At 42.0% G+C, this 26,513-nt stretch overlaps 1 protein-coding gene and 1 long non-coding RNA gene across 2 annotated transcripts in view; one reads left to right on the top strand and one right to left on the bottom strand.

Moving 5' to 3' along the window:
• Positions 1-26,513, bottom strand: part of LOC124043722 (Krueppel-like factor 12) — a 161,182-nt gene that overhangs the window by 92,112 nt on the left and 42,557 nt on the right. The window contains exon 2 of the mRNA XM_046362620.1: positions 13,700-13,781. Within this exon, the coding sequence (XP_046218576.1) occupies positions 13,700-13,765 (66 nt within the window). The 5' untranslated portion in view covers positions 13,766-13,781. The remainder of the gene's footprint in view (positions 1-13,699; positions 13,782-26,513) is intronic.
• On the top strand, positions 13,345-14,751 carry LOC124043723. The gene is made up of 3 exons (XR_006840375.1): positions 13,345-13,377; positions 13,718-13,872; positions 14,679-14,751. It is a non-coding gene; the product is annotated as an uncharacterized LOC124043723 (long non-coding RNA).

Below are 26,513 nucleotides of genomic sequence, written 5' to 3'. Positions count from 1 at the left end.
TGAAGGATGTCTCTGTACTTTACTCCGTTCATCTTTCCCTCAATACGGACTAGTCTCCCAGTCTGCTGAAAAACATCCCCACAGCATGATGCCACCACCATGCTTCACCGTAGGGATGGTACAAGTTTTCCTCCCGACTTGACACTTGGCATTCAGGCCAAAGAGTTCAATCTTGGTTTCATCAGACCAGAGAATCTTGTTTCTCATGGTCTGAGAGTCCTTTAGGTAAAAGCGTTTGGTAAACTCCAAGCGGGCCTTCCTGTGCCTTTTACTGAGGAGTACAATAAAGGCCTGATACCTTGGAGTGCTGCAGGGATGGTTGTCCTTCTGGAAGGTTCTCCCATCTCCACAGGGAAACTCACAAGCTTTGTCTGAGTGACCATCGGGTTCTTGCTCACCTCCCTGACCAAGGCCCATCTCCCACGATTGCTCAGTTTGGCCGGGCGGCCAGCTCTAGGAATAGTCCTGGTGGTTCCAAACTTCTTCCATTTAAGAATGATGGAGACCACTGTGTTCTTGGGGACCTTCAATGCTGCAGAAATGTTTTGTTCCCTTCCCCAGATCTGTGCCTCGACACAATCCAATCTCGGAGTTCTATGGACAATTTCTTCGACCTTATGGCTTGGTTTTTGCTCTGATATGCACTGTCAACTGTGGGACCTTATATAGACAGGTGTGCACCTTTCTAAATCAAGTCCAATCAATTGAATTTACCACAGGTGGACTCCAATAAAGTTGTAGAAACAAAACAAGGATGATCAATGGAAACAGGATGCACCTGAGCTCAATTTTGAGTCTCATAACAAAGGATCTGAATACTTAAGAACAAAAGCTTTTTTTTAACCTGTTTTCGCTTTGTCATTATGGGGTATTGTGTGTAGATTCATGAGGAAAATGTATTTTAAATTTTAGAATATGGCTGTAAAGTAACAACATGTGGAAAAAGGGAAGGGGTCTGAATACTTTCCGAATGCACTGGAACTCACTCAGATCACTTGGGATCAATTGCATATTCCTCACGTCCTCTCTCGTCTCAAACCCCATTGGAGGAGAAGGTCAGAAGGGATGTGTGTGGAGAGAGGAGAGAGGACGTGAGGAATATTACATTGAGATCATCCCGAAGTCTGTACTAAAGCCCTTTCCTTTACGTATGTCCCGTCAATTGTGATGGACTGAACAGGTGTATACAATTATGGTTAAAGCTTCACTTCACTCTCTGGCTAGGTGGATTGTTCGCCTCACTTGTCAAATCTATTCAGATCTATATAAAGTCACAATGGCTATAGGGGATAGGAGGTTATTTTGGGACAATATTTTAGCTATGCTAAATGCTATTTTTATTTACCTTTATTTAGCCAAGGGGTCATCCTGAGACCATGGTTTCTTTTGCAGAACACATCAATATACATATCTAAATAGACATTAATTACACAATACATGAAAAGCAAAACACAAACAAATTAAACACATTCTCCAGTAAAAAGGCCCTCTACCTGAATTGCCCTGGAGATACCACCTCCACCAAATTTAAGGAGTTTTGGAGATCATTCCGTATGAGGGACAAAAATAACTAAAAGCAGATTCACTTGGTGGAGATTGAAGGGGTCTCCAGGGTTAGCCATCCCTGAATCCAGGTCTGGTAACTTATGAAGTTTAACAATGAGGTAAGATGGAAGTTTATGCAAGAGAGCTTTATTTACAAAAAGAGGGCAATGTGTCGATCAACGAGACTTCAAAGATGGGCAGCTTACTATCTGATACAAAATGCAATAATGTGTACTGAACCTATCACCCGGAATAAAGCATAATGATGATAAACTGCAGCCAATGGCTTTAATTTTAACCTCTTGAAGCTAGGGGGCACTATTTTTATTTTTGGAAAAATAACGTTCCCAAAGTAAACGGCCTATTTCTCAGGACCAGATGCTAGAATATGCATATAATTGACAGCTGAGGATAGGAAACACTCCAAAGTTTCCAAAACTGTAAAAATATTGTCTAGGAGTATAACATAACTGATGTTGCAGGCAAAAGCCTGAGAAAAATCCAATCAGGAAGTGACTCTTATTTTGAAAGCTCTGTGTTCCTATGCATCCCTATTGACCATTGAAAGGGATATCAACCAGATTCCTTTTTCTATGGCTTCCCTAAGGTGTCTACAGCCTTTAGACATAGTTTCAGGCCTTTATTTTTAAGAATGAGTGTGAATGACCACATTACATAAGTGGTAAGGTGGGGGCTCTCAGAGTGATTTTTGCACAAAAGAGAGTCGGCCATTGTTCCTACTAGTGAAAAGCCAACTGTCCCGGTTTATATATAATCTAATAGATAATTGAAAAACACCTTGAGGGTTGAATATAAAAACTTTTGCCATGTTTCTGTCGACATGTTAACTCTTCCTGTGATTCATTGCGCTAACGCTAGTTAGCATTGGCTAGTGAAACTACCTCTAAATTCCTTCATACTGGAAGCAGAGACATCGAAATTGTATCCACAATTGTATTCTGTTGCGGCTAGTGATATTCATGAAATTAATTATATGAAAAAATCCCACCAAAAATGTATCCCCAAATTTCCCCTGCAGTACCTCCACGGACCCCAGTTGAAAACCCATGATATAGACCAGGTGGTCCCAAACTGGGGTACGTACCCTAGACAGGCCAAAAACACATATCACCCTCGTCACACCCTGACCTAACCAATCTAATAAAGAAGACAAAGATAACTAAGGTCAGGGTGTGACACTCTTTACACTACCAAAAATAAAATTAAACCATCTACTGCTCAGCGAAATAACGACATAATGTCAAATGCAGGTAGCCTAGTCAAATAATTAACATTCAATCACATTAACCGTTACTCTCTCTCAGGAATTCCACTAACGGTCCATATGGAGCCAAATGAAGCTGCTGCTTATGTTGGTATCTGTACTGATGGCGCAAAATCCATGACAGGGAGACATAGTGGAGTGGTAATGTGTGTGCAAGCATTTGCTCCCGACGCCACTTGGGTACAAGGCATCATCCAACGAGAGGCTCTTGCTGCCAAGGGAATGCCTGACAGCAAGCATTTCGCTACACTTGCATTAACATCTGCTAACCATGTGTATGTGACAAATAAAAATTTGATTTGGAATACGTTTACAGTGAAAATGGTTAACTTTTTGTTAAAGCAAGGCCCCTGAACTCTCATGTATTTTCTGCACTATGCAATGATATGGGCAGCGGCCATGTAAAGCTTTTACAACATGCCCTGGTTATCAAGGGGCAAAGTATTGACACTTATTTTTGAATTGAGAGACAAGCTTAACGTTTTCTTTACTGACCATCATTTTCTCACACAACTGGCCTATCTGGGTAATGTTTTTTCTCACCTGAACGATCTGAATCTAGGATTACAGGGACTCTCCGCAACTATATTCAACGTACGGGACAAAATGATTAAGAAGTTGGAACCCTTCTCTGGCTGCATTAACAAGGACAGCACACCTCTTTCCATCATTGTATGATTTTTTTGTGTGCAAATGAACTCATGCTTACGGACAATGTCAACGTACATGAACAATTACACAGGTACTTTCACAAAATGGATGACACAAACAACTGGTTTCATTATCCCTTTCATGCCCTGCCTCCAGTCCACTTACCAATATCTGAACAAGAGAGCCTCATTGAAATTGCAACTAGCGGTTCTGTGAAAATGTAATTTAATCAGAAGCCAATGACAGATTTATGCATTGGGCTGTGCTCAGAGTTTCCTGCCTTGGCAAATGGCTCTGTTAAGACACTGATGCCCTTTGCAACCACGTACCTATGTGAGAGTGGATTCTCGGCCCTCACTAGCATGAAAACTAAATACAGGCACAGACCGTGTGTGGAAAATGACTTAAGACAGAGTCTCTCCAATACAACCCAACATTGCAGAGTTATATGCATTCTTTCAAGCACACCCTTCTCATTATCCTGTGGTGAGTTGTTCACAATCTTCGATGAACAAACAAGGATGTATATGTAAGATGGTTAAACAAAGAGCAAAATTATTGATTGTGATATTATTAATTGTGCCCTGGTACCATAAGAGCTCTTTGTCACTTCCCACGAGCTGGGTTGTGACAAAAACTCACACTCATTCCTATGTTTAATAAATGTATTGAATAGTGTGTGTGTGGCAGGCTTACAATGATGGCAAAAAACAACAACATTTGAGAGTGCGCTGACCCTGGTGCTAGAGGATTACGCAGCTGGAGGTTGAACGTTTGAAGGGCTATGGGACTATAAAGGTTTGGGAAGCACTGATATAGACGAGATCTCCATAGTCAATAATCGGAATTAATGTTGACTGAATGATTGGTTTTCTGCTATTTAATGAAAGACAGGACCTGTTTCTATAGAAGAAACCACCAAAGTACATGTAAATAAATGATTAGATAGATTTTTACGTGATTTGTAAAATAACATATAGTTGGTTTTAGCTGCATTAAGTACCAACTGTAGTTCAACTAAGGCTTTTTGCAGGTCAATAAAGGCAGATTGAAGCTCTGAGAGCCTGGCCAGCTGTGGGGGCAATGGCATACACAACAGACTCATCTGCATACAGGTGAAAGTTAATATTTTTTAAAGGAAAACCAATGTTGTTCATGTAAATAGGGAAAAGAACCAGATCAAGAATCGATCCCTGTGGGACACCTTTTGTTTTGTCCAGATGATCGGATTTAACACCATCAGTAAATACACACTGTGTTCTGCCATTTTATATATTTTTTAAACCAGCTATGCGTAGCATAGTCTGAGTACATGCCTTTTTGGCTAGGATTCCACTCCTTGCCACTCCTGTCATTTGCCAAAGAGACTGGTCTTATACTGGTCTTATACAGTTCAATATACAGCCGGATTCACTGCTCAGTTGCTGAATGGTAATTGGAAAAAAACATTTCCAATGCAACTTTATGGAACATGGTGTGTTTTTGCAAATTTGGTTCAATATAGAATTTAAAGAACATAAACAAACAATACACTTAGGACCTGGTTGAGGTAATTTCCTTGTGAGAAGGCAATGTCAATGCAAGATCATATTGTTCAAAGTGGGTAGAGAGGACTCTATAATGAGATAGAGAAATAATGTGGAAAATATTAGCCTACAAGATTCAATTGAGCCGTGTTTGTTTCAGTTGCATCCCAGTAAGGAGAGGAAAGAAAAGCAAAACGGCCACCTGTCGTAATTCCTTACACATATGCTGATCGTCATGTCTTGCTTACATTTTTGCATTTACATTTCAGTTATATTATTTGTCCATCCTCTTATTAATCTCTAATAGTTTCATATTTGGCCTTTACTTTTTAGCCCATAGAAACGCATTGAAAAACACACTCATGAAAGGCAAAAAAGAGTCAAATAATACTTCATAAGGAACACGTTTTTGATGTGTCTGTCCTATATCTAGGAGATATAAGAAAGCTCAAGAAATGTGTTTTTTGGACACATTTAACCCCTTTTTTGTTGGCACAAAACTACCTCGATACTTATATACATTTGTATTGGTTAGCTTCAGTCACGTCCCGTGACACTTGTGGGGGTCGTAAAGGAAAACGTATAACACCATCGTGTTTTTGAGCGTATCCCCTTTCTATAGTGGTTAGTTGGCCAAACTGTTAGGATTCTACAGACATTGTCCTGGGAATAGCGATGTCTCATGGTCAACAAACAGCACTGTAGCTCTGCCACTTTCCACCGCAGATGCAGAAGGCAGACATAGGCAGATGTGGTGGATTGAGACGCCACTATAAACTGATGGATTTAGATTGGGATTGTTTTTTTATTGCGTTATTTAGATTGACACACAGGTGCTTCAATAGACTCTTAAGGAGTTAACGGATAGAGTCCAGACAGGCTACTTTAGAAACTTTCTGAATGGACATAGAGAATAAGCAAACTCTCTCTCTCTCACACGCACACACACACACACACGCACACACACACACACACACACACGCACACACACACACGCACACACACACACACACACACACACACACACACACACACACACACACACACACACACACACACACACACACACACACACACACACACACACACACACACACACACACACACACACACACACACACACACACACACACACACACAAAGCCTAAAGGGGCCCTTCAATCACCACCGCACCTCAAACACACACACTTCTCCTATGTAACACTAAGACACAACTTCAATTCTTGGCCGTAGTCCATCAGAAAGTAGGACTAGGCTACATTATAGCATAATGCTAAAATGATGTAGTCTATCAAATGAATTGACCAGGAAGGTTTAAAGGGGGGAGAGAGACAGCTATAATATTACTAGAGAAGTTGGTTATGTAATTATTGTCCCAGCAATTGCCTTATTCCAGAGGAAGTTATGCACAGAATTAGTTATTTTCAAACTAAGCTTGAAGATATTTCAACATCATGTCTAGATAATAAAATGCTACAATGATCACTCATGCTTGGCTGCCAAATGTATAGGTGTCCCTGTACAGTAGGTCTAAAATTTAAATTGAGGAAATGTGATCAATGTTTTTTGCGATCCACTTTAGACATCCCTCCTAATTGAAAAGACACCCCATCCTGCTGTGAGCTGCTGGACAGCGCACTTGCACTTGATATCCATTTATTGATGATAAAGTGAACTTGCCATTTCGAAGAAGGACCTCAGTGGGGAATTGGGGATTCCCTGCTTTGTGATCTGTTGCCTACATCAACAGCCAAGGTTTCATTAAATAGGCCTAGGCTCAATACTTTTTTATTGCACATTTAATTAAACTGACCATTTGGCAATGTTCAACTTCAATTCATTGGCACAAGATGTGCATCAGACAAAACAAATTGTTTGTCTCTGGCTTGCTTAGTGGTCGCCTAATTCACTGTCGTAGGCTAGGCCTAATATACAGGCCAGCATACGAATAATGGATTAATAGCCCAGCCTATTGATTAACTTCTAACTCACACATCTCTGTCTTCACTGTTCCCTTCTTGCATATCTGCTGGAATCTAAACTGGCCTCTCTCCCTTCCATCCTCTCTGTATTCCTCTTATATTTTTTTAACCTGTAGCCTAGCCCAATGTGTGTCCCAGAAGTAGCAATACAGCTTGGTCACTTATTTTGAGCAATTAAAAATATATACTGAATTAAAATATGAACACAATATGTAAAGTGCTGGTTCCATGTCTCATGAGCTAAAATAAAAATCCCAGAAATGTTCCATATGCACAAAAAGCTTATTTCTCTCCAATTTTGTGCACAAATTTGTTTACATCCCTGCCAGTGAGCATTTCTCATTTGCCAAGATGATCTGACAGGTGGATGGATATATCAAGAAGCTGATTAAACAGCATGGTCATTACACAGGTGCATCTTGTGCTTGGGGACAACAAAATTCCACTCTAAAATGTGCAGTTGTCAGGAATGTCCACCAGAGCGATCGCCAGAGAATTTAATGTTTATTTCTCTCCAGCTCCAATGTCATTTTCAAGAATATGGCAGTATGTCCAACCAGCCTCACAGCCGAAGACCACGTGTAACCACACCAGCCCAGGACCTCCACATCTGGCTTCTTCACCTGCGGAATAGTCTGAGACCAGCCACCCAGACAGCTGGACCCAAAGGACATCCAGCGAAATTGACACAACTGTGGGAGGCATTAGTCAACATGGGGCAGCATCCCTGTGGAATGCTTTCGACACCTTGTAGAGTCCATGCACCGATGAAATGAGGCTGTTCTGAGGGCAAAGTATACTCATCAATTACACATGAAAAGCAAACATAAAACACAAAGCAAAACCCAATCATATCAAACAAACACATTCTTCAGTAAAAAAAGACCCTCTAACATCCACCAGAATTGCCCAAGAGGCACCAACTTCAACTTTAAGTATATTTTTTTAGATAATTCCACATGAGAGGAGAAAAAAAACCAAAGCATATATACCTAACTCTGTGAGGATTGGAGGGATCTCCAGGGTTAGCCATACCTGAGTCCGGGTCTGGTAACTTATATGTCTGAAGGTTAATTAAAACCTCTTGAAGCTAGGGGGACCTATTTTCATTTTTGGAAAAATAACGTTCCCAAAGTAAACTGCCTATTTCTCAGGACCAAATGTTAGAATATGCATATAATTGACAGCTTAGGATAGAAAACACTAACGTTTCCAGAATTGATATTGCAGGCGAAATCCTGAGAAAAATCCAATCAGGAAGTGACTCTTATTTTGAAACCCCTGTCTTTCTATGCATCCCTATTGCCCATTGAAAGGGATATCAACCAGATGTATTTTTCTGTGGCTTCCCTACGGTGTCTACAGCCTTTGGACGTAGTTTCAGGCCTTTATTTTGAAGAATGAGCGTAAACGTCCACATTGCGTAAGTGGTCAGTTGTTGGCTCTCAGTGTGATTTTTGTGCTTAACAGAGAGGTAGCCATTTTTCCTCCCGGTCCTAGTGAAAAGCCAACTGTTCCGGTTGATATATTATCGAATAGATATTTGAAAAACACCTTGAGGATTGATTATTTAAAAAATTGCCATGTTTCTGTCAATATCATAGATATGATTTTGAATTTTTGTCTGCGTTGTCGTGACCGCTATTTCCGGTGGATTCCTATGCATAACGCATCAAACTAACGGAGGTATTTGGATATAAAAAATATATTTATGGAACAAAAGGTGTTCTACTGGGAGTCTCGTGAGTGAAAACATCCAAAGATCATCAAAGGTAAACTATTAAGGGCAGTCAGGTCTGGAGAGAACCAAGGGCTATATTGGTTCCTGGTTCTAAATTTCTTGAATGGGGCATGCTTATTTAAGATGGTGAGGAAGGCATTTCAAAAAAATAACCAGGCATCCTCTACTGACGGGATGAGGTCAATATCCTTCCAGGATACCCGGGCCAGGTCGATTAGAAAGGCCTGCTCGCTGAAGTGTTTCAGGGAGCGTTTGACAGTGATGAGTGGAGGTGGCTTGACCGCTGACCTATTACGGATGCAGGCAATGAGGCAGTGATTGCTGAGATCTTGGTTGAAAACAGCAGAGGTGTATTTAGTTGGTTAGGATAATATCTATGAGTGTGCCCGTGTTTACAGCTTTGGGGTGGTACCTGGTAGGTTCATTGATAATTTGTGTGAGATTTAGGGCATCAAGCTTAGATTTTAGGATGGCCGGGGTGTTAAGCATGTTTCAGTTTAGGTCACCTAGCAGCACGAGCTCTGAAGATTGACCCCCATCTATCAGTTCACATATGGTGTCCATAGCACAGCTGGGGGCAGAGGTTGTTCTATAGCAGGCGGCAACGGTGAGACTTGTTTTTAGAGAGTTGTATTTTTAAAAGTAGAAGTTCAAATGGTTTGGGTACAGACCTGGAAAGTAGAACAGAAGTCTGTAGGCTATCTCTGCAGTACATTGCAACACCGCCCCCGTTGGCCGTTCTATCTTGTCTGAAAATGTTGCAGTTAGGGATGGAGGTTTTTGGTGGTCTTCCTAAGCCAGGATTCAGACACGGGTAGGACATCCGGGTTGACAGAGTGTGCTAAAGCAGTGAATAAAACAAACTTAGGGAGGAGGCTTCTAATGTGAACTTGCATGAAACCAAGGCTATTACGGTTACAGAAGTCTGGGGAACAGGAGTGGAGCTAGGCACTGCAGGACCAGGACTCACCTCTACATCACCAGACGAACAGAGGAGGAGTAGGATAAGGGTACGGCTAAAAGCTATGAGAATTGGTCATCTAGGACGTCCGGGAACAGAGTATAAAAGGAGGTTTATGGAGGCAACAAAATAGCTTCAATGTATAATGTACAGACAAAGGTATGGTAGGATGTGATTACAGTGGAGGTAAACCTAGGTATTGAGTAAGAGAGATATTGTCTCTAGAAACATCAACATCATTGAAACCAGGTGATGTCATCGCGTGTCATTGTCCGATAGACCTATTCAGATAGCAGCCGATAAGACAGCTAATGATTAGCTGGCCGCAGATGGGCGTTCAGGTAACGTCGCGACAGAGGGGCCAGTTGGATAACTCCCTCGGGCAGATAACGTCGGTAGTCCAGTCGTGAAGACCCGGTGGGGCTCTGCATCGGCAGTAAAACGGGTCCGGATAGGTGATTGTAGCCCAGGAGTGGCTGATGGAACTCTTCTGCTGGCTAGCTCCGGAATAATTTATGTTTGCTCCGGGACAAATGTAAGCAATAGTCACTAGGATAGCAGCTAGCTAGCTGCAAAATCCATGTGTAAATGTCCAGAGCTTGCGGTAGAGATCCGGGGATATTGCCTTGTCTGAGTCGCATTGTACAAAACTGCCGATAGCTTTTTGAGCTAAAGGATAGCTGATGACCACCAACCGTGGTTAGCTGAATACTAACGTTAGCCAGTAAACTGACTAGCTTCTGGCTAGCTTCTGGCTAGCTTCTATTGTAGATTTCAGATTCGAGGTGAATAATACTTTCTTTTTTTTAAATTGGTGAGGCGGGTTGGTTTGTAGGAGAATGTTTTGAAGTTGAGATTTTTAGAAAAAAAATATATAAAAAGATATGCGAGGAAAAGATGTAAATACGTGTATATACAGTACTGTATATACACAGGACAAGACGAGGACAAAGGACATCTGACTGCTATGCCATCTTGGGACAATATATTATTGATTGATTATTAATTGATACATTTTCAAGTACATAACTATAGAAAACATCCAAAAATGATATGGTAATACAAAATTTAAGTTTACACACTGCCAGGAATGTCATACACGATGGATCATTAGCTTATACGCTAACATTCACACATCTAGATGGTTGGGCGGGGTGGGTGTGGAGCCAGAGACACCAGGGGTTCAAACTGTAGAACCCAGTTCCTACATTTGAACATAAACATGTATTTTATCAAACAAAACTATGCTACATTCATCTCTGGGACACTCAGGATGACAAATCAGAGCAAGATTAATGAATATAAGTACATTATTTACCTTCAGAGGTGAATGTATCAAACCAGTTTTTTGATTTTGTGCACTCTCCTCAAACAATAGCATGGTATTTTTTCACTGGACAGTGCAGTTAGATTAAGAATATTTGAATATTTCTGCCCATATAAGACATGTCTATGTCTGGGGAAATGTTCTTGTTACTTAAAATTTCATGTTAATCACGTTAGCGCACGTTAGCTCAACCTTCCCGGTGGAGGGACACCGATCCCTTAGAGGTTAAACATAACAATAGACCAGGTGCATGATGATGTATGGAATAAATTAGCCATTTGAATGTCAATTAATTTCATTTAATCAATTTCTACTTCATTCCAATTCTGCTTCCTGTGAGGTGTGGCCAATTCAAATTAATGAATTAAAGACAAAATGTATTAGAATCAATCAAGTTTTTGACAACGCATGAACAAAAATAAATCATAGCTGGATATACTGACGACAGCCATCACTAAAAATAAAACATGGGCTGGACTCTTATGCACATACACACAGCTGTAACCGCTACACAAAGCTCTGTTGTAACCTAGCAACAGCTTCTGCAAAGCAGAAGACCAATTCATGTCTCTACTTTAGCTGACTCATTTTTAGACCAAAGAGCATTTAACTTATGTTTGGGCAAAAGCAATAATATAACATAACGTTGGACTCCTGTAATAGTACACAAAGACTTGACCCAGCGGCCAAAACTAATTGCAATGACAAAATGACAAACTGCTATGCCTGCTGCAAAGAGGAATGGTACAAGACCTACACTCACTTCCTACACTACAGCATGCAGCCCGTCAAAGGGCATCGTCAAAGGGCATCTTTTGATTTTTCTGCACCTTATGTGTTGAATGATCTACAATGCACTTTAAAATTGGAGGAATTGGTGCCTCTCGGGCATTTCAGATAGTTGTTAGGGGTACCTTTTTACTAAAGAATGTGTCTGTTTTTTAATGATTGTGTTTTGCTTTTGGCTTATTGTTGTGCATAATAATGTGTATTTTAATGTGTACATGAATGTGTTTATTGTATTTTAATGTGTATTGTTGTGCTATACAGGTGTCATCTGGAAAAGAGACCTTTGTTTCAGCATTGACTCCCTGACAAAATAAAGGTTAAATAGAAAGGTAACTAATTATGCAAATGTTCGGAAAAGCAAAGGATGAAACGGACTTAACGTCCATGAAAAGTGTCAGTTTTTTGTATACTGTGTTCACACAGTTTGGATGGAAGGTATGCTCAGGTGGCAAGAGCATCATGTAACAGGAAGTGTATTAAGATAATCGAGACAGAGAGAGAGTCTTCCTTGTTTTTCACTTCTTATTCTGCTAGGACTCATATTGTTACATACAGTATAACGAAATTGTTGAAGCAGTTGTTACAATTTGTTCTGACTATAAATCTACATTTACTTTTCATGCCAGTCTTGAATCGAATTTAAGTTTGAAACTGAAGGTCTGTCTGAGGAGTATAGTGAGAGACAGGGTGGGAGAGAAAGAAGGATGAGAGAGACTATGTAGGCGTGTGAGAGATGGACAGAGAGATGGAGTGATTATAGTGTGTTTGTATAGAGGAAAGACAGTTGGTTGGTTTTAGGCATAGGGCTGAGAAAGATACATATTCCAGCATAGAGTAAATTAGGGACAAACAGACTTAGTGGAGCACTTCAGTTTTGTGGTTTTGCCATAAGGCAAAGTGTATGTGAATGTGAGTGTATGTGAAGTTTAATAGCTAATCTCATACTATTCTACATGTTTTGCCATAGGCTGAGATAAAATGTTGCTTTTTTAAAGCTAACTTCCTGCAATTCTACACACGGGACAGAGAGAAAATATGCAGTTGTATAGCTAATTCTACACATTTTGCATTGATGCTGAGAGAGTTTGGCAATTTCAAAGCTAATTTCATGTTATTCTACACATTTTTCCATGAGGCTGAGAGAAAATGTTGCCGTTTTACAGCAACCGGAGCCCGTGGGCCATGTGGGGTTGCAGGGTTTTTAGTACCCCAGTGCTGAGACTGTGATGTATGTGTGTGTGTGTGTGTGTTTTGATTTTGAATTGGAGTGAGAAAGAGAGAGCAAGAGAGAGCGATACATAGTTTTGGGAGTTTTCCGTGTCTCTCCCTGAAGCAGTGACTCTGGGAGAATCTTAAATTGCATACTCGTTGCGTCCTCTCTCCTCTCCCCCTTGCCTCCTTCTCAAAACCCATTGGAGGAGAAGGTCAGAGGGGAGGGACGTCTGGCTTTCTCATCCAATGGGTTTTGAGAGACGATGAGAGAGGACAGAAGACGTGAGGAGTATGCAATTGAAATCTTTCCTCCACCCCCTGCCAACATGGACTCCCTGATGGCTACAGCAACCTCACAGTAAGTCTTCTATACATTCCTACCCCAGCTGCTTTGGCCCCTCTCCTCCTCACCACCACACTCTCCAACTACTCCTCCAAGTCCTTGCACTCTCTTCCCTCTCTCTCCCTCCCCTCGTTCTCTTTCTCTACTTCCCTCCCTCTTTCGGTCACTCAATCTCACTCTCCTCTCCCCCCCCTTCTCCTACTCTCCCCCTGTCCCTCCCTCCCCCTCTCTCCCTCTCAAGCCTGAGAGTAATTATAGGGATATTGCATGGAGGAGGAAAGAAAAGAAAGGAGAAAGGAAAAAAAGGGAATTGTCTGGAAAACAACTGCTCTCTTACCCCTTGTTCCGATTCCAGGGGCTCGGCTTTGACTCGGACTGCAGGCATTCCATCAAGCATTAACATCCTGTTCTCTGGCCGGCTGTGGAGGAATAGAGGAAGGGGGAAGAGGTGTAAGACGGACGCTGAGTTTGACCATGACTAAGCATCTTAGTTTGAAAGTATGAGCTGAAGTACGGTGCTGACTAAAAGAACATTAAACTGTGTAAAAATAAAGAAAGTGGCACACTTACACATGCTTAGGGCTTAAATGCTTACAGTTAGATAAATAGCCAGGCATTGTGCTGTACATCCTGTATGTGCAGTGAGAAACATAAACGTAAGCACAACGACATATACAAAGGAACAGTCACATATAAGAACACACACACCGTCCACTCTCTCTCTGTCTAAACAAGACACAGCTTTCTGTTTGTAACTACTGTGTTCACTGACATCACTTGTCTGCATGATTGTTCCGGTATGTTTACAAATAATCAATTTGTAATAGACATATAGTATGGTGACCATATCTATATTCCCATAAAACTAATGCACAATAGCACAACCATGGAGATCCTGTTCATTTATATTGGCACAACCATACAATATGTATGTGTCCCAAATAACCCCATATCCCATAAATAGTGCACTACTTTTGACTAGAGCAATATATACTGAGTGCACAAAACATTAGGAACACCTTCCTAATATTGAATTGCAGCCCTTTTGCACTCAGAACATCCTCAATTCGTCTGGGCATGGACTCTACAGGTAATTCACTCAAGCAGTAAAATCAGATTTTAAAAAACAACAGAAAAATACACCTTATGGAAATCAGGGGATTGTGGAGAGGCGCAGACACAAGCAATATACGCACATGTACGCATGGCTTTTTGTTGTATGTGGTAGTAGAGTAGTGGCCTGAGGGCACACACTTAATGTGTTGTGAAATGTAATGTAATGTTTTTAATTGTATATAACTACCTTCATTTTGCAGGACCCCAGGAAGAATAGCTGTTGACGAGGCAGCTAATGTGGATCCATAATAAAATACAAAGCTTTCAAATAAAACCACATTTTATTTGTCACATGAGTCGAATGCTTACAGTGAAATGCTTACTTATAAGCCCTTAACCAACAATGCAGTTTTAAGAAAAATAAGTGTTATGTATAAAATATATATATTTTTTAAAATAACAAATCATTAAAAGAGCAGCAGTAAAATAACAATAGCGAGGCTACATACAGGGGCTACCAGTACATGTAGGTGGAGTTTAAATGACTATGCATAGACAAACAGAGAGTAGCAACAGCGTAAAAGAGGGGAGTCTTTTTGAGGATCTGAGGACACATGCCAAATAGGCTTTGTCGTGCCCTCTTCACGACTACCTTGGTGTGTTTGGACCATGATAGTTTGTTGGTGATGTGGACACCAAGGAACTTGAAGCTCTCAACCTGCTCCACTACAGCCCTGTCGATGAGATTGGGGGTCTGCTCGGTCCTCCTTTTCCTGTAGTCCACAATCATCTCCTTTGTCTTGATCACGTTGAGGGAGAGGTTGGTATCCTGGCACCACACGGTCAGGTAACTGACCTCCTCCCTATAGGCTTTCTCATCATTGTCGGTAATCAGGCCTACCACTGTGCCCTTGGGAATACTTAATGATGGTGTTGGAGTCGTGCTTGGCCATGCAGGCATGGGTGACCATGGAGTCACAGGAGGGAACTGAGCACGCAGCCCTGAGGGGCCCCTTTGTTGAGGATCAGCGTGGCAGTTGTGTTGTTACCTACCCTTACCACCTGGGGGTGGCCTGTCAGGAAGTCCAGGATCCAGTTGCAGAGGAAGGTGTTTAGTCCCAGGGTACTTAGGTTAGTGATGATATTTCAGGGTACTATGGTGGTGAACGCTGAGCTGTAGTCAATGAATAGTATTCTCACGTAGGTGTTAATTTTGTCCAGGTGGGAAAGGGCAGTCTGGAGTGCAATAGAGATTGCATCATCTCTGGACGTGTTGGGTTGGTATGCAAATTGGAGTGGGTCTAGGGTTTCTAGGATAATGGTGTTGATGTGAGCCATGATCAGCCTTTGCACTTCATGGCTACCGATGTGAGCCATGATCAGCCTTTGCACTTCATGGCTACCGACGTGAGTGCTACAGGTTGATAATCATTTAGGCAGGTTACCTTTGTGTTTTTGGGCATAGAGACTATGGTGATCTGCTTGAAACATTGATATTACAGACTCGGTCAGGGACAGGTTGAAAATGTCAGTGAAGACAATTGGCAGGTGGTCAGCGCATGCTTGGAGTACACATCCTGGTAGTCCTCTGGCCCTGCAGTCTTGTGAATGTTGACCTGTTTAAAGGTCTAATTCACATCAGCTTTTTTATAAAAGGCAATTCTTTCTCTGACATGCAAATACAATGGTAGGTTCATGCAATGCTTTTAACATAAAGGAGATCTTTCCACCCCTACTCTTGTCCATGGTGGTCTGCGAACCCACAACCTTCTGGCCCGTAGTCCTGTGCTCTATCAGAATTCCGGCATAACCATGTAATGTTTACAAGACAAAGAGTTTCTAAAACTACATATTTAAAGGGATGTGTTCTGTCCAAGAAGTGAGAGTAAACAGTAGACATCTTCTCTCTTATTCACTTTGTTTTAATTATTATTTTGTGTATAGGAGAGTTTGATTTTTTATTTTAGCATTCAGGGAGAGTTTTGGTAAAGTATATTTTGCTAAAGGGAGGACCATCCATTTATATTTCAGAGAGGTCCGATTTTCTCCATGTAACCCTTATTATAAATAATGTTCACTCTCTAAAGCATATTTGAAACAAGAAAGTACTTTGTATGTGTTACTAAATCGGGAATCTTACTATATCCTTCACAGTCACATAAGCATACAGTACAAACACAAAGAACATACATTCATATCAATCAGCCTTCCCTCTGCCCCACAGAAACCTCTCACAATAACAGATACACAAAGAACACTCATCCAATAATGTGGGAAGCTCCTCAGCATTAGCAGTAGTATGAAGACATGTGTCTGTCTGTCTGTCTGTCTGTCTGTCTGTCTGTCTGTCTGTCTGTCTGTCTGTCTGTCTGTCTGTCTGTCTGTCTGTCTGTCTGTCTGTCTGTCTGTCTGTCTGTCTGTCTGTCTGTCTGTCTGTCTGTCTGTCTGTCTGTGTGTGTGTGTGTGTGTGTGTGTGTGTGTGTGTGTGTGTGTGTGTGTGTGTGTGTGTGTGTGTGTGTGTGTGTGTGTGTGTGTGTGTGTGTGTGTGTGTGTGTGTGTGTGTGTGTGTGTGTGTGTGTGTTTAAAACACCAGGGTAAATTCCTAGTGGCAATGCGCCATCAGCGCTCTATTTTGCTCCCCTCTCCCCCTCCTCACATTGCTAGAGGCTGGAGTGAGGCTCCACCCATGATTGCCATAGCAACGCTTTCTAGGCCCAAGACCTAATGCCGAAGGACATCCTGGACAACAATACAATAGCTCCAAAGCCAGGACTACTTGGGGGATTCAGACCCACCCACACACACACACACACACACACACACACACACACGTATCATGCAAGGTTACTCATCACGTATGAAGCGTGGTTCCGTGTGGTTTGTGTGTCACATACATGCGTGCATGTGGTTATCCAGGTATTCAGGCTGATAGCCTATAGGCTCAGGCTTTTCTGTTTCCATCTACTGTACTGGGCCATGGCTTCGGTGGACCAGCTCTAACTTGGGGCCAAGCCCAGGCCACTGGTACTTTTCAGCATCTATTTACATACTGTATCAATGGCCCACTGTGAACTTTAATGATCCTGATGGAAACACAATAACATCAGAGCTGACATTAACATAAAACACTGGCGACACCAGAGGGGATGTCATAGTGTAAATGCACCATGAGAGAGGTTTATTCTGTCCTTATAATTGATCCCCTTTACAGACATACACCATGTTTAACTCTACAACTGCTAAAGCAGTCATTTTGACTGCTCACGAATAAAACAAATATGTTTTACTAAATTTTGCTAAGTCATGCCCCCTCCATTCTGGACTTTTCCTAAATAAGTCTACATAACACTGTCAGTGTTAGAATCTTAATATCACAAACAGAACTGGAGTTCTAACCAGTTTAAGATTTTCTTAATGGTTTTCCCCTGTTGCACCCTCCTCCCAATCACACCAATAATTGCCTCGAAACTGAACCAAACTATACAGAAATTGATTTGACACATAACAAATAAGTAAATAAATTAATTAAAGTAGGATGGGGAGAAAGTAGGTGAATGGGTGAGTTGATGAGCGACAGGAAGTGAATGACGCATAATTATGTAATCACCAATTGTGATTGAAGAACACTGCGGGCCCGGTTTTGATCTGTATTGATCTGTTCTATTTATAATCTCAAAATGGTATGTACCCTATATCAATCCACCAAATCCAAACAGTCTTATCAGTCTACTCTGAGTGCACATAATTGTACCTGCTGTACAGCTTACAATATCTGGGAAAATATCCACATCAGGCAACAGGTGAGCGAGTGTCAGAAAATGTGGTAATGAGGCTTGTGGAACCTTACAATGGCAAGGGGACAAATGTCACCATGGACAATTTCTTCACTTCACTGTAATTGGCCTGCACTATGAACAAAGTGAGACGGGTGATCCCACCCTCTACGCAAAATAAGGCACATGCACAGCCGTTGCACTCTACAATGGTTCTGAAGAATGACAAGATGACAAGGACACAATAAAATAACATTGTATTTGTTACATGCGCCGAATACAACAGATGTAGACCTTACCATGAAATGCTTACTTACAAGCCCTTAAACAACAATGCAGTTAAGAAAATAGAGTTAAGAAAATATTTACTAAATATTAAATAAATAAATAAATAACAATAATGAGGCTTTACAGAGGGGTCTATGTGCAGGGGTATAGGTTAGTCGAGGTAATTTTGTACATGTAGGTAGGGGTCAAGTGACTCTGCATAGATAATTACATTTACATTTAAGTCATTTAGCAGACGCTCTTATCCAGCTAGGTGGCCATTCGATTAATTGTCCAGCTGCCTTATGGCTTGGGGGTAGGATCTGTTAACTTCTTGGTGACTGGGGGGCAGTATTGAGTAAATTGGATGAATACGGTGCCCAGAGTAAACTGCCTGCTACTCAGGCAGCTAGAATATGCATGCAATTAGTATATATGGATCGAAAACACTCTGCAGTTTCTAAAACAGTTTGAAGGATGTCTGTGAGTATAACAGAACTCATATGGCAGGCAAAAACCTGAGAAAAATCCAACCAGGAAGTGGGAAATCTGAGGTTTGTAGGTTTTCAACTCATAGCCTATCACAAATACAGTGGGATATTGGTCATGTTGCACTTCCTATGGCTTCTACTAGATGTTAACAGTCTTTAGAACCTTGTTTGATGCTTCTACTGTGAAGTGGGGCCGAATGAGAGGGGATTGAGCCAGGTGTCTGGCAAATTGCCACGAGCTCGTGACGCTAGGTCATGTGAAAGTTAGCTCACGTTCAATTGCTTTTCTACAGACAAAGGAATTCTCCGGTTGGAACATTATTGAAGATTTATGGAAAAAAAATCCTAAAGATTGATTCTATCCTTAGTTTGACATGTTTCTACAACCTGTAAAAAAGATTTTTTTACTTTTCTTCTGACCTTTCTGCTGTACTTGCACACACGTTTGGATTTGTTTATACCAAATGCCCTAACAAAAGGAGCTATTTGGACATAAATTATGAAATTTATCGAACAAATCAAACATTTATTGTGGAACTGAGAATCCTGGGAGTGCATTCTGATGAAGATCATCAAAGGTAAGTTCCATGTAAGTTCCATGTATAATAGTTATATCTTTTATCAATGTTTATGATGAGTATTTCTGTAAATTGATGTGGCTCTCTGCAAAATCACTGCATGTTTTGGAACTACTGAACATAACACACCAATGTAAAATGAGATTTTTGGATATAAATATGCACTTTAACGAACAAAACATACATGTATTGTGTAACATGAAGTCCTATGAGTGTCATCTGATGAAGATCATCAAAGGTTGTCCTCTGGTCTGATGAAACATAAATAGAACTGTTTGGCCATAATGACCATCGTTATGTTTGGAGGACAAAGGGGGAGGCTTGGAAGCTGAAGAACACCATCCCAAGCAAGGGGGTGACAGCATCATGTTGTAGGGGTGCTTTGCTGCAGGAGGAACTGGTGCACTTCACAAAATAGATGGCATCATGTGGCAGGGAAATTATGTGGATATATTGTAGCAACATCTCAAGACATCAGACAGGAAGCTAAAGCTTGGTTGAAAATGGGTCTTCTAAATGGACAATGACCCCAAGCATACTTCCAAAGTTGTGGTAAAATGGCTTAAGGACAACTCAGTCAAGCTATTGGAGTGTCGATCACAATGCCCTGACCTCAATCCCATTGAAAATATGTGGGCAGAACTGAAAGAGTGTGTGCGAGCAAGGAGGCCTACAAAACTGATTCAGTTACACCAGCTCTGTCTGGATGAATGGGCCAAAATTAATCCAACTTATTGTGGGAAGCTTGTGGAAGGCTACCTGAAACGTTCTTTCCAAGTTAAACAATTTAAAGAACAGTTGAAACTGTGAAACTGAGCAGCTGCTGAAAAATGAGCTCCTGTATATATTGAGATTTAAATGGTTTTTTAGAGTGAAGTACATCAAAAAAATCAAGAGAAAACTGCAAGACTCAATAGAAGACAAAACAAGGAACAAACCAAAAAGACAGGCTTTTGAAAAATTAACTATTTTTCATAAAATTGTACAGTTATCTTAGCTAGCTGAATTGCTAGCAGAATTGTTTACTTGTTGCTAAGCAGTTGCTAGGGACTCTCCTGGAAGAAGCTAGCTAGCTTACAAAGAATAACAACAAAAAATATCTAGTTAACAGAAGAAAGGAAGACAAAATAAGGACAAAAGAAGGACAGAAGAAAAAGGAAAAGAAAGAGGACAACATAGTGAAACAGTCAGCACTTCTATTGCAACTTGTATTTCGTCGTCCTAACGTAGTCTACACTGCTATCTGCTCAGCAGCTAGCCAGAAGCATACGTCCACCGTCTACCGAATAGCAGCACTGTAAAAACTATTACACTCAACTGAACGACTTGATTAGTGTAGTGTTAGCTAGCTACATAGTTGTCTTTGCTGTCTTCGTATCCAAGATAATTGTGTAGTTTAGAGCGTGTAGTCTTAGAGTGATTATCTTAACTTACTGAGGTTAGCTAGCCAGCTATTTGTCGTCCTTAACGTAGGAGACACTGCTAGCTAGCCAACAGCTAGCCAACGTCTACTGAATAGAACTTCCGCACTCAACAACCCGGTCACATTCCGCTTCGCTCCACAGGTAGTATCACATTTTTCATTTCATTTCATTTCATTTCATTACAGCACAACGGTTTGATTTGTTTGATCGTAGCTAGCTACATAGCTAGCTACATAGCCGTCTGTGTATCAAAGATAATTGTTGTCGTTCTTTTAACGCAACGTAATGTAATCAACACTGCTAAGCCCCGAATAGCAGCACTGTAGAAACTATTACACTCAACGGAACAACTTGATTAGTGTAGTGTCAACAACGCAGCCACTGCCAGCTAGCCTACTTCAGCAGTACTGTATCATTTTAATCATTTTAGTCAATAAGATTCTTGTTACGTAAGCTTAACTTTCTGAACATTTGAGACGTGTAGTCCACTTGTCATTCCAATCTCCTTGCATTAGCGTAGCCTCTTCTGTAGCCTGTCAACTATGTGTCTGTCTATCCCTGTTCTCTCCTCTCTGCACAGACCATACAAACGCTCCACACCGCGTGGCCGCTGCCACCCTAATCTGGTGATCCCAGCGCACGACCCACGTGGAGTTCCAGGTCTCCGGTAGCCTCTGGAACTGCCGATCTGCAGCCAACAAGGCAGAGTTCATCTCAGCCTATGCCTCCCTCCAGTCCCTCGACTTCTTGGCACTGACAGAAACATGGATCACCACAGATAACTGCTCTCTTCGTCCGCCCACTCGCGCACACCCCGAGAGCTCACTGGCATCGGGATCCTATCTCTCCCTGGCTCTTTCTCTACCCATCTGTCTATCGCCCCACGTCACAGTTCTTTCGCTTAACATCCTTATCATTTACAGGTCCCCGAGAGCATCAATGAGGATGCCTTGATAAGCCCTTTCCTGAGGATGGTCACAGGGGGCACCTCGTCTACCTTTGGCCTCCTTCTTTCCTCCTCTCCCTTTTTACCCTCTCTTCCCAAAGGTGGACCTCATCTTTACTAGATGCTGTTTTTCCACTAACCTCATTGCAACTCCTTTCTCCCCTTATCCTTTTCCCTCTCGCTCTCATCCCAATGGTATCGCGCCGTCCCAACCTTCCTTTGACTCTCTCCTCTTCCATCCTATCATCTCTTCCCTCTGCTGTCCAACCACATTCTGCCTCCTCAACCCTCCTCTCTTCCCTTTCTGCACTCAGCCCTTTCAAGCTTAACATCCTTATCATTTATCGTCTCTCCAGGTCCCCTCCGCATCTGAGAGTTCACCTTCTCCTCCCTCAATGAGCTTGATGCCTTGATAAGCTCCTTTCTGAGTGATGGCTCACCTCTCAGACAGTTCTGAACCATCAACAACCTGCCCCTTGACCCATCCCTCTCTTCTCAGACCATTTCCGGAAACCTTCTCCGCGACTTTAACCTCCCCACGTCTCCGCTCAACTCAGACCAGTACCTTTCTTTTCCCAAAACTTGACTCATTCCTGCACCCCTCTGGAAAAACCTCCTTCTTTCCACTCCTCTCCTCTTTTGACCTCACCCTCTCACCTTCCCCTACTCACAAGGCAGGCAATACGACTCGACCTCATCTTTACTAGATGCTGCTTTTTCCACTAACCTCATTGCAACTCCCCTCCAAGTCTCCGACCACTACCTTGTATCCTTTTCCCTCACGCTCTCATCCAACACTTCCTGACACTGCCCCTACTCAGGATGGTATGGCGAAGAATGCTCTCCTCCCCCGCTACTCACTCCTCTTCCATCCTATCATCTCTTTCTGCTCCTTCTCCAACCCAATCTCCTGATTCTGCCTCCTCAACCTCCTCTCTCCCTTTCTGCATCCTTTGACTCTCTATGTCCCCTATCTTCAGGCCAGGTGGCTCGGTCTCTCCCCTCCCGCTCCGTGGCTTGACGGACTCATTGCGAGCTCACAGAACAGGGCTCCGGGCAGCCTTCCTCCCGGGGAAAACTGCCCGTTCCATGATCTCGGATCACGGTTGCACTCCATTGTTCCTCCTCCCAGAGCGCTAAGAACATTTTCCTCCTCTGTCTCTCTGCTAACAAAGCCACTTTCTACCACTCTAAATTCCAAGCATCTGCCTCTAACCCAGGAAGCTCCTTTGCCACCTTGTCATCTCCCTCCTGAATCCTCCTCCCCTCCCCCCCTCCCTGCCTCTGCATTAAACCCCTACAACTCATTTTGAAAAGAAGGCAATCTGCGACCAAATAATAATTGAGAAATGTATGTAAACCTTCTGATCCCCTAAGGGCACTCGTTCTCCACTGGGCCCAGTCAAAAATATGGTGAAAGATATAAAAGCTGAAATATATCATTCTCTCTACTATTATTCTGACATTTCACATTCTTAAAATAAAGTTGTGTTCCTAACTGACCTAAGACAGGGAATGTTAATTAGGATTAAATGTCAGGAATTGTGAAAAACTGAGTTTAAATGTACTTGGCTAAGGTGTATGTAAACTTCCTACTTCAACTCTAGGTCCTTGATGACAGGAAGCTTGGCCCCAGTGATGTACTGGGCTGTACTCACTACCCTCTGTAGTGCCTTACGGTCGAATGCCGAGCAGTTGCCATACCAGGCAGTGAGGTCAGGATGCAACAAGTCAGAATGCTCTCGATGGTGCAGCTGTAGAACGTTGTGAGGATCTGGGGACCCATGCCAAATCTTTTCATTCTCCAGAGGGGGGATAAGGCGTTGTTGTGCCCTCTTCACAACTTTCTTGGTGTGTTTTTACCAATAAAGAGAGAACTGGAGACTATTATGCACTTCAACCAAACAAAGGTATGCTAAAGTGTGTCAAGCAAGTGAAAGTTATGAAGGCTTGTGTCAACTGTTTTCTAGTATTTTCAACATTTGACCACTCGTCTTGATGACCGTGCATCTTGGTGGCTTTATTTTGTCATAAATTAAGCCGTTACCTACCGTGTTCCAACACATATGCTTTCTGTTTCATAGTTGTAACAAAGGCACCCGACTAATCAACTTGATTGAAAACTTGAATATTTGTTTTTTGTGTTTTTACATATAACCTATGGTATTGTGTTATTTGAAACAAAATAAAAAAATATTCTGTTACCCTGTATTTACGCCATCCATCATTTCTTCAATTTTGACCAGTTTCCCAGTCCCTTCCGATGGTCTCTTTGTTACCTCTTTGACTAATGCCCTTCTTGCCTGGTCTGAGTTTTGGCGAGCGGCCCTCTCTTGGCAGGTTTGTTGTGGTGCTATATTCTTTCCATTTTTTAATAATGGATTTAATGGTGCTCCGTGGGATGTTCAAAGTTTCGGATATTTTTCTATAACCCAACCCTGATCTGTACTTCTCCACAACTTTGTCCCTGACCTGTTTGAGAGCACCTTGGTCTTCATAGTGCCTCTTGCTTAGTGGTGTTGCAAACACTGGGGCCTTTCGGAACAGGTTACTGAGATCATATGACAGATCATGTGACACTTAAATAAAGTCCACCTGTGTGCAATGTAACTAATTATGAAGGTAATTTGTTGTACCAGATCTTATTTAGGGGCTTCATAGCAAAGGGGGTGAATACATATGCACGCACCACTTTTCAAATTTGTATTATTTACATTTAAATTTCACTTCACAAATTTGGACTATTTTGTGTATGTCCATTACATGAAATCCAAATAAAAATCTATTTAAATTACAGGTTGTAATGCAACAAAATAGGAAAAATGCCAAGGGGGGTGAATACTTTTGCAAGGCACTGTGTGTATTGACCCCCTTTGCTATGAAGCCCCTAAATAAGATCTGGTGCAACCAATTACCTTCACCTTGGATTAGCTAACACAACGTGCCATTGGAACACAGGAGTGATGGTTGCTGATAATGAGCCTCTATACCCCTATGTAGATATTCCATTAAAAATCAGCCGTTTCCAGCTACAATAGTCATTTACAACATTAAACATTTATTATTTAACCTTTATTTAACTAGGCAAGTCAGTTAAGAATTCTTATTCACAATGACGGCCTACGCCAGGCCAAACACCCGGACGATGCTGGGTCAGTTGTGCGCACACGCCAGGATCAAACCAGGGTGTGTAGTAGTGACGCCTCTAGTACTGAGATGCAGTGCCTTAGACTGCTGTGGTGGCGGCTATTCAGCAGCCTAATGGTCTGGGGGTAGAAGCTATTGGCCAGTCTAACAGTTTTTGCCATGATGCTCCTATTCTGCCCCCGTCTGAGTGATGGAAACGGGGAAAACAGGCCATGGCTTTTGCTACTATCTCCAGGCTAGGTAAGCCAGTGCTGTTGGTGTCCATCAGCAATATACAACTCCGTGTGTTGGAGAGATTGAAAGATAGGGAGAGATAAAGGAGAGGAGATTAAGATCATCTTTCCATTTGCTCTGCATGAAATGATCAGCCCAGGTGTGAGGGAGCCTGGGTGGGGGTTGAAGTGGGCTGTGGACTGTGGAGTATTGAGGCATTTACAACCCCCTCCCCCTTCTCTCCCTCCACTGACCCACACTTAATGCCCAGAGAGGAACCACACTAGAATAAGGCCAAGTCTATCCCCCCAAAATTAAGGGGGTGGGGACAAAGGTTGTATGTCAGACAGTGTGTCAGATGTGTGTCAGACAGAGAAAGTGTGTGTGTCAGACAGAGAAAGTGTGTGTGTGTGTGTGTGTGTGTGTGTGTGTGTGTGTGTGTGTGTGTGTGTGTGTGTGTGTGTGTGTGTGTGTGTGTGTGTGTGTGTGTGTGTGTGTGTGTGTGTGTGTGTGTGTGTGTGTGTGTGTGTGTGTGAAGCTTTAGCCCCACCCATATCTTTAAGGGTTGATCCGAGCACTCTGTACTAACAGCAGTCAAGCATGTTTGCATGAATGTGTATGTTTTACTATTTTGTGTGTGTGTGTACAACTGGAGCTTCCATCCACCACCCTCCTCCTTCCTCTTCCATCTCCCCTCCCAAGTCCCTGATGGCTATCAGCTCTCTGGTGACTGGGCCAATCAGCTGGTATAAAGGGATAAGGCCCAACGAGGCAGAGCTAGACAGAATGACTAACGGGCCAATAGGAAGTGACAGGCCTCTGAAGAAAACACTGAACTTCAGGGACCCATGGTGACCCCATATTCACACACACACACACACACACACACACACACACACACACACACACACACACACACACACACACACACACACACACACACACACACACACACACACACACACACACACACACACACACACACACACGTCCATTCATGGTGCAACTGAAACTATTTTTTTATGTCATTCTTTAGAATCTAACATGTTAGGGAAGTGGGGGGGGGGGGTTCTAAGCTGACATATTAAATTGTTTTAAATGGTCATACATTCAGCTATTGGATTTTAGTTTTAGGACCCTTTTAGATATACAAATAATAATAATAATAATAAATTGACAATATTGACGCCCATAGAAACGCAAAAACGACAGTCAAAATAACTCTTAAGAAACAAGGGTTTGAAGTTTCTGTCCTA

The sequence above is a fragment of the Oncorhynchus gorbuscha genome, linkage group LG09 (assembly GCF_021184085.1).
Source record: "Oncorhynchus gorbuscha isolate QuinsamMale2020 ecotype Even-year linkage group LG09, OgorEven_v1.0, whole genome shotgun sequence".
Taxonomy (NCBI): Eukaryota; Metazoa; Chordata; class Actinopteri; order Salmoniformes; family Salmonidae; genus Oncorhynchus; species Oncorhynchus gorbuscha.
This window is presented reverse-complemented; position numbering and strand designations above follow the sequence as displayed.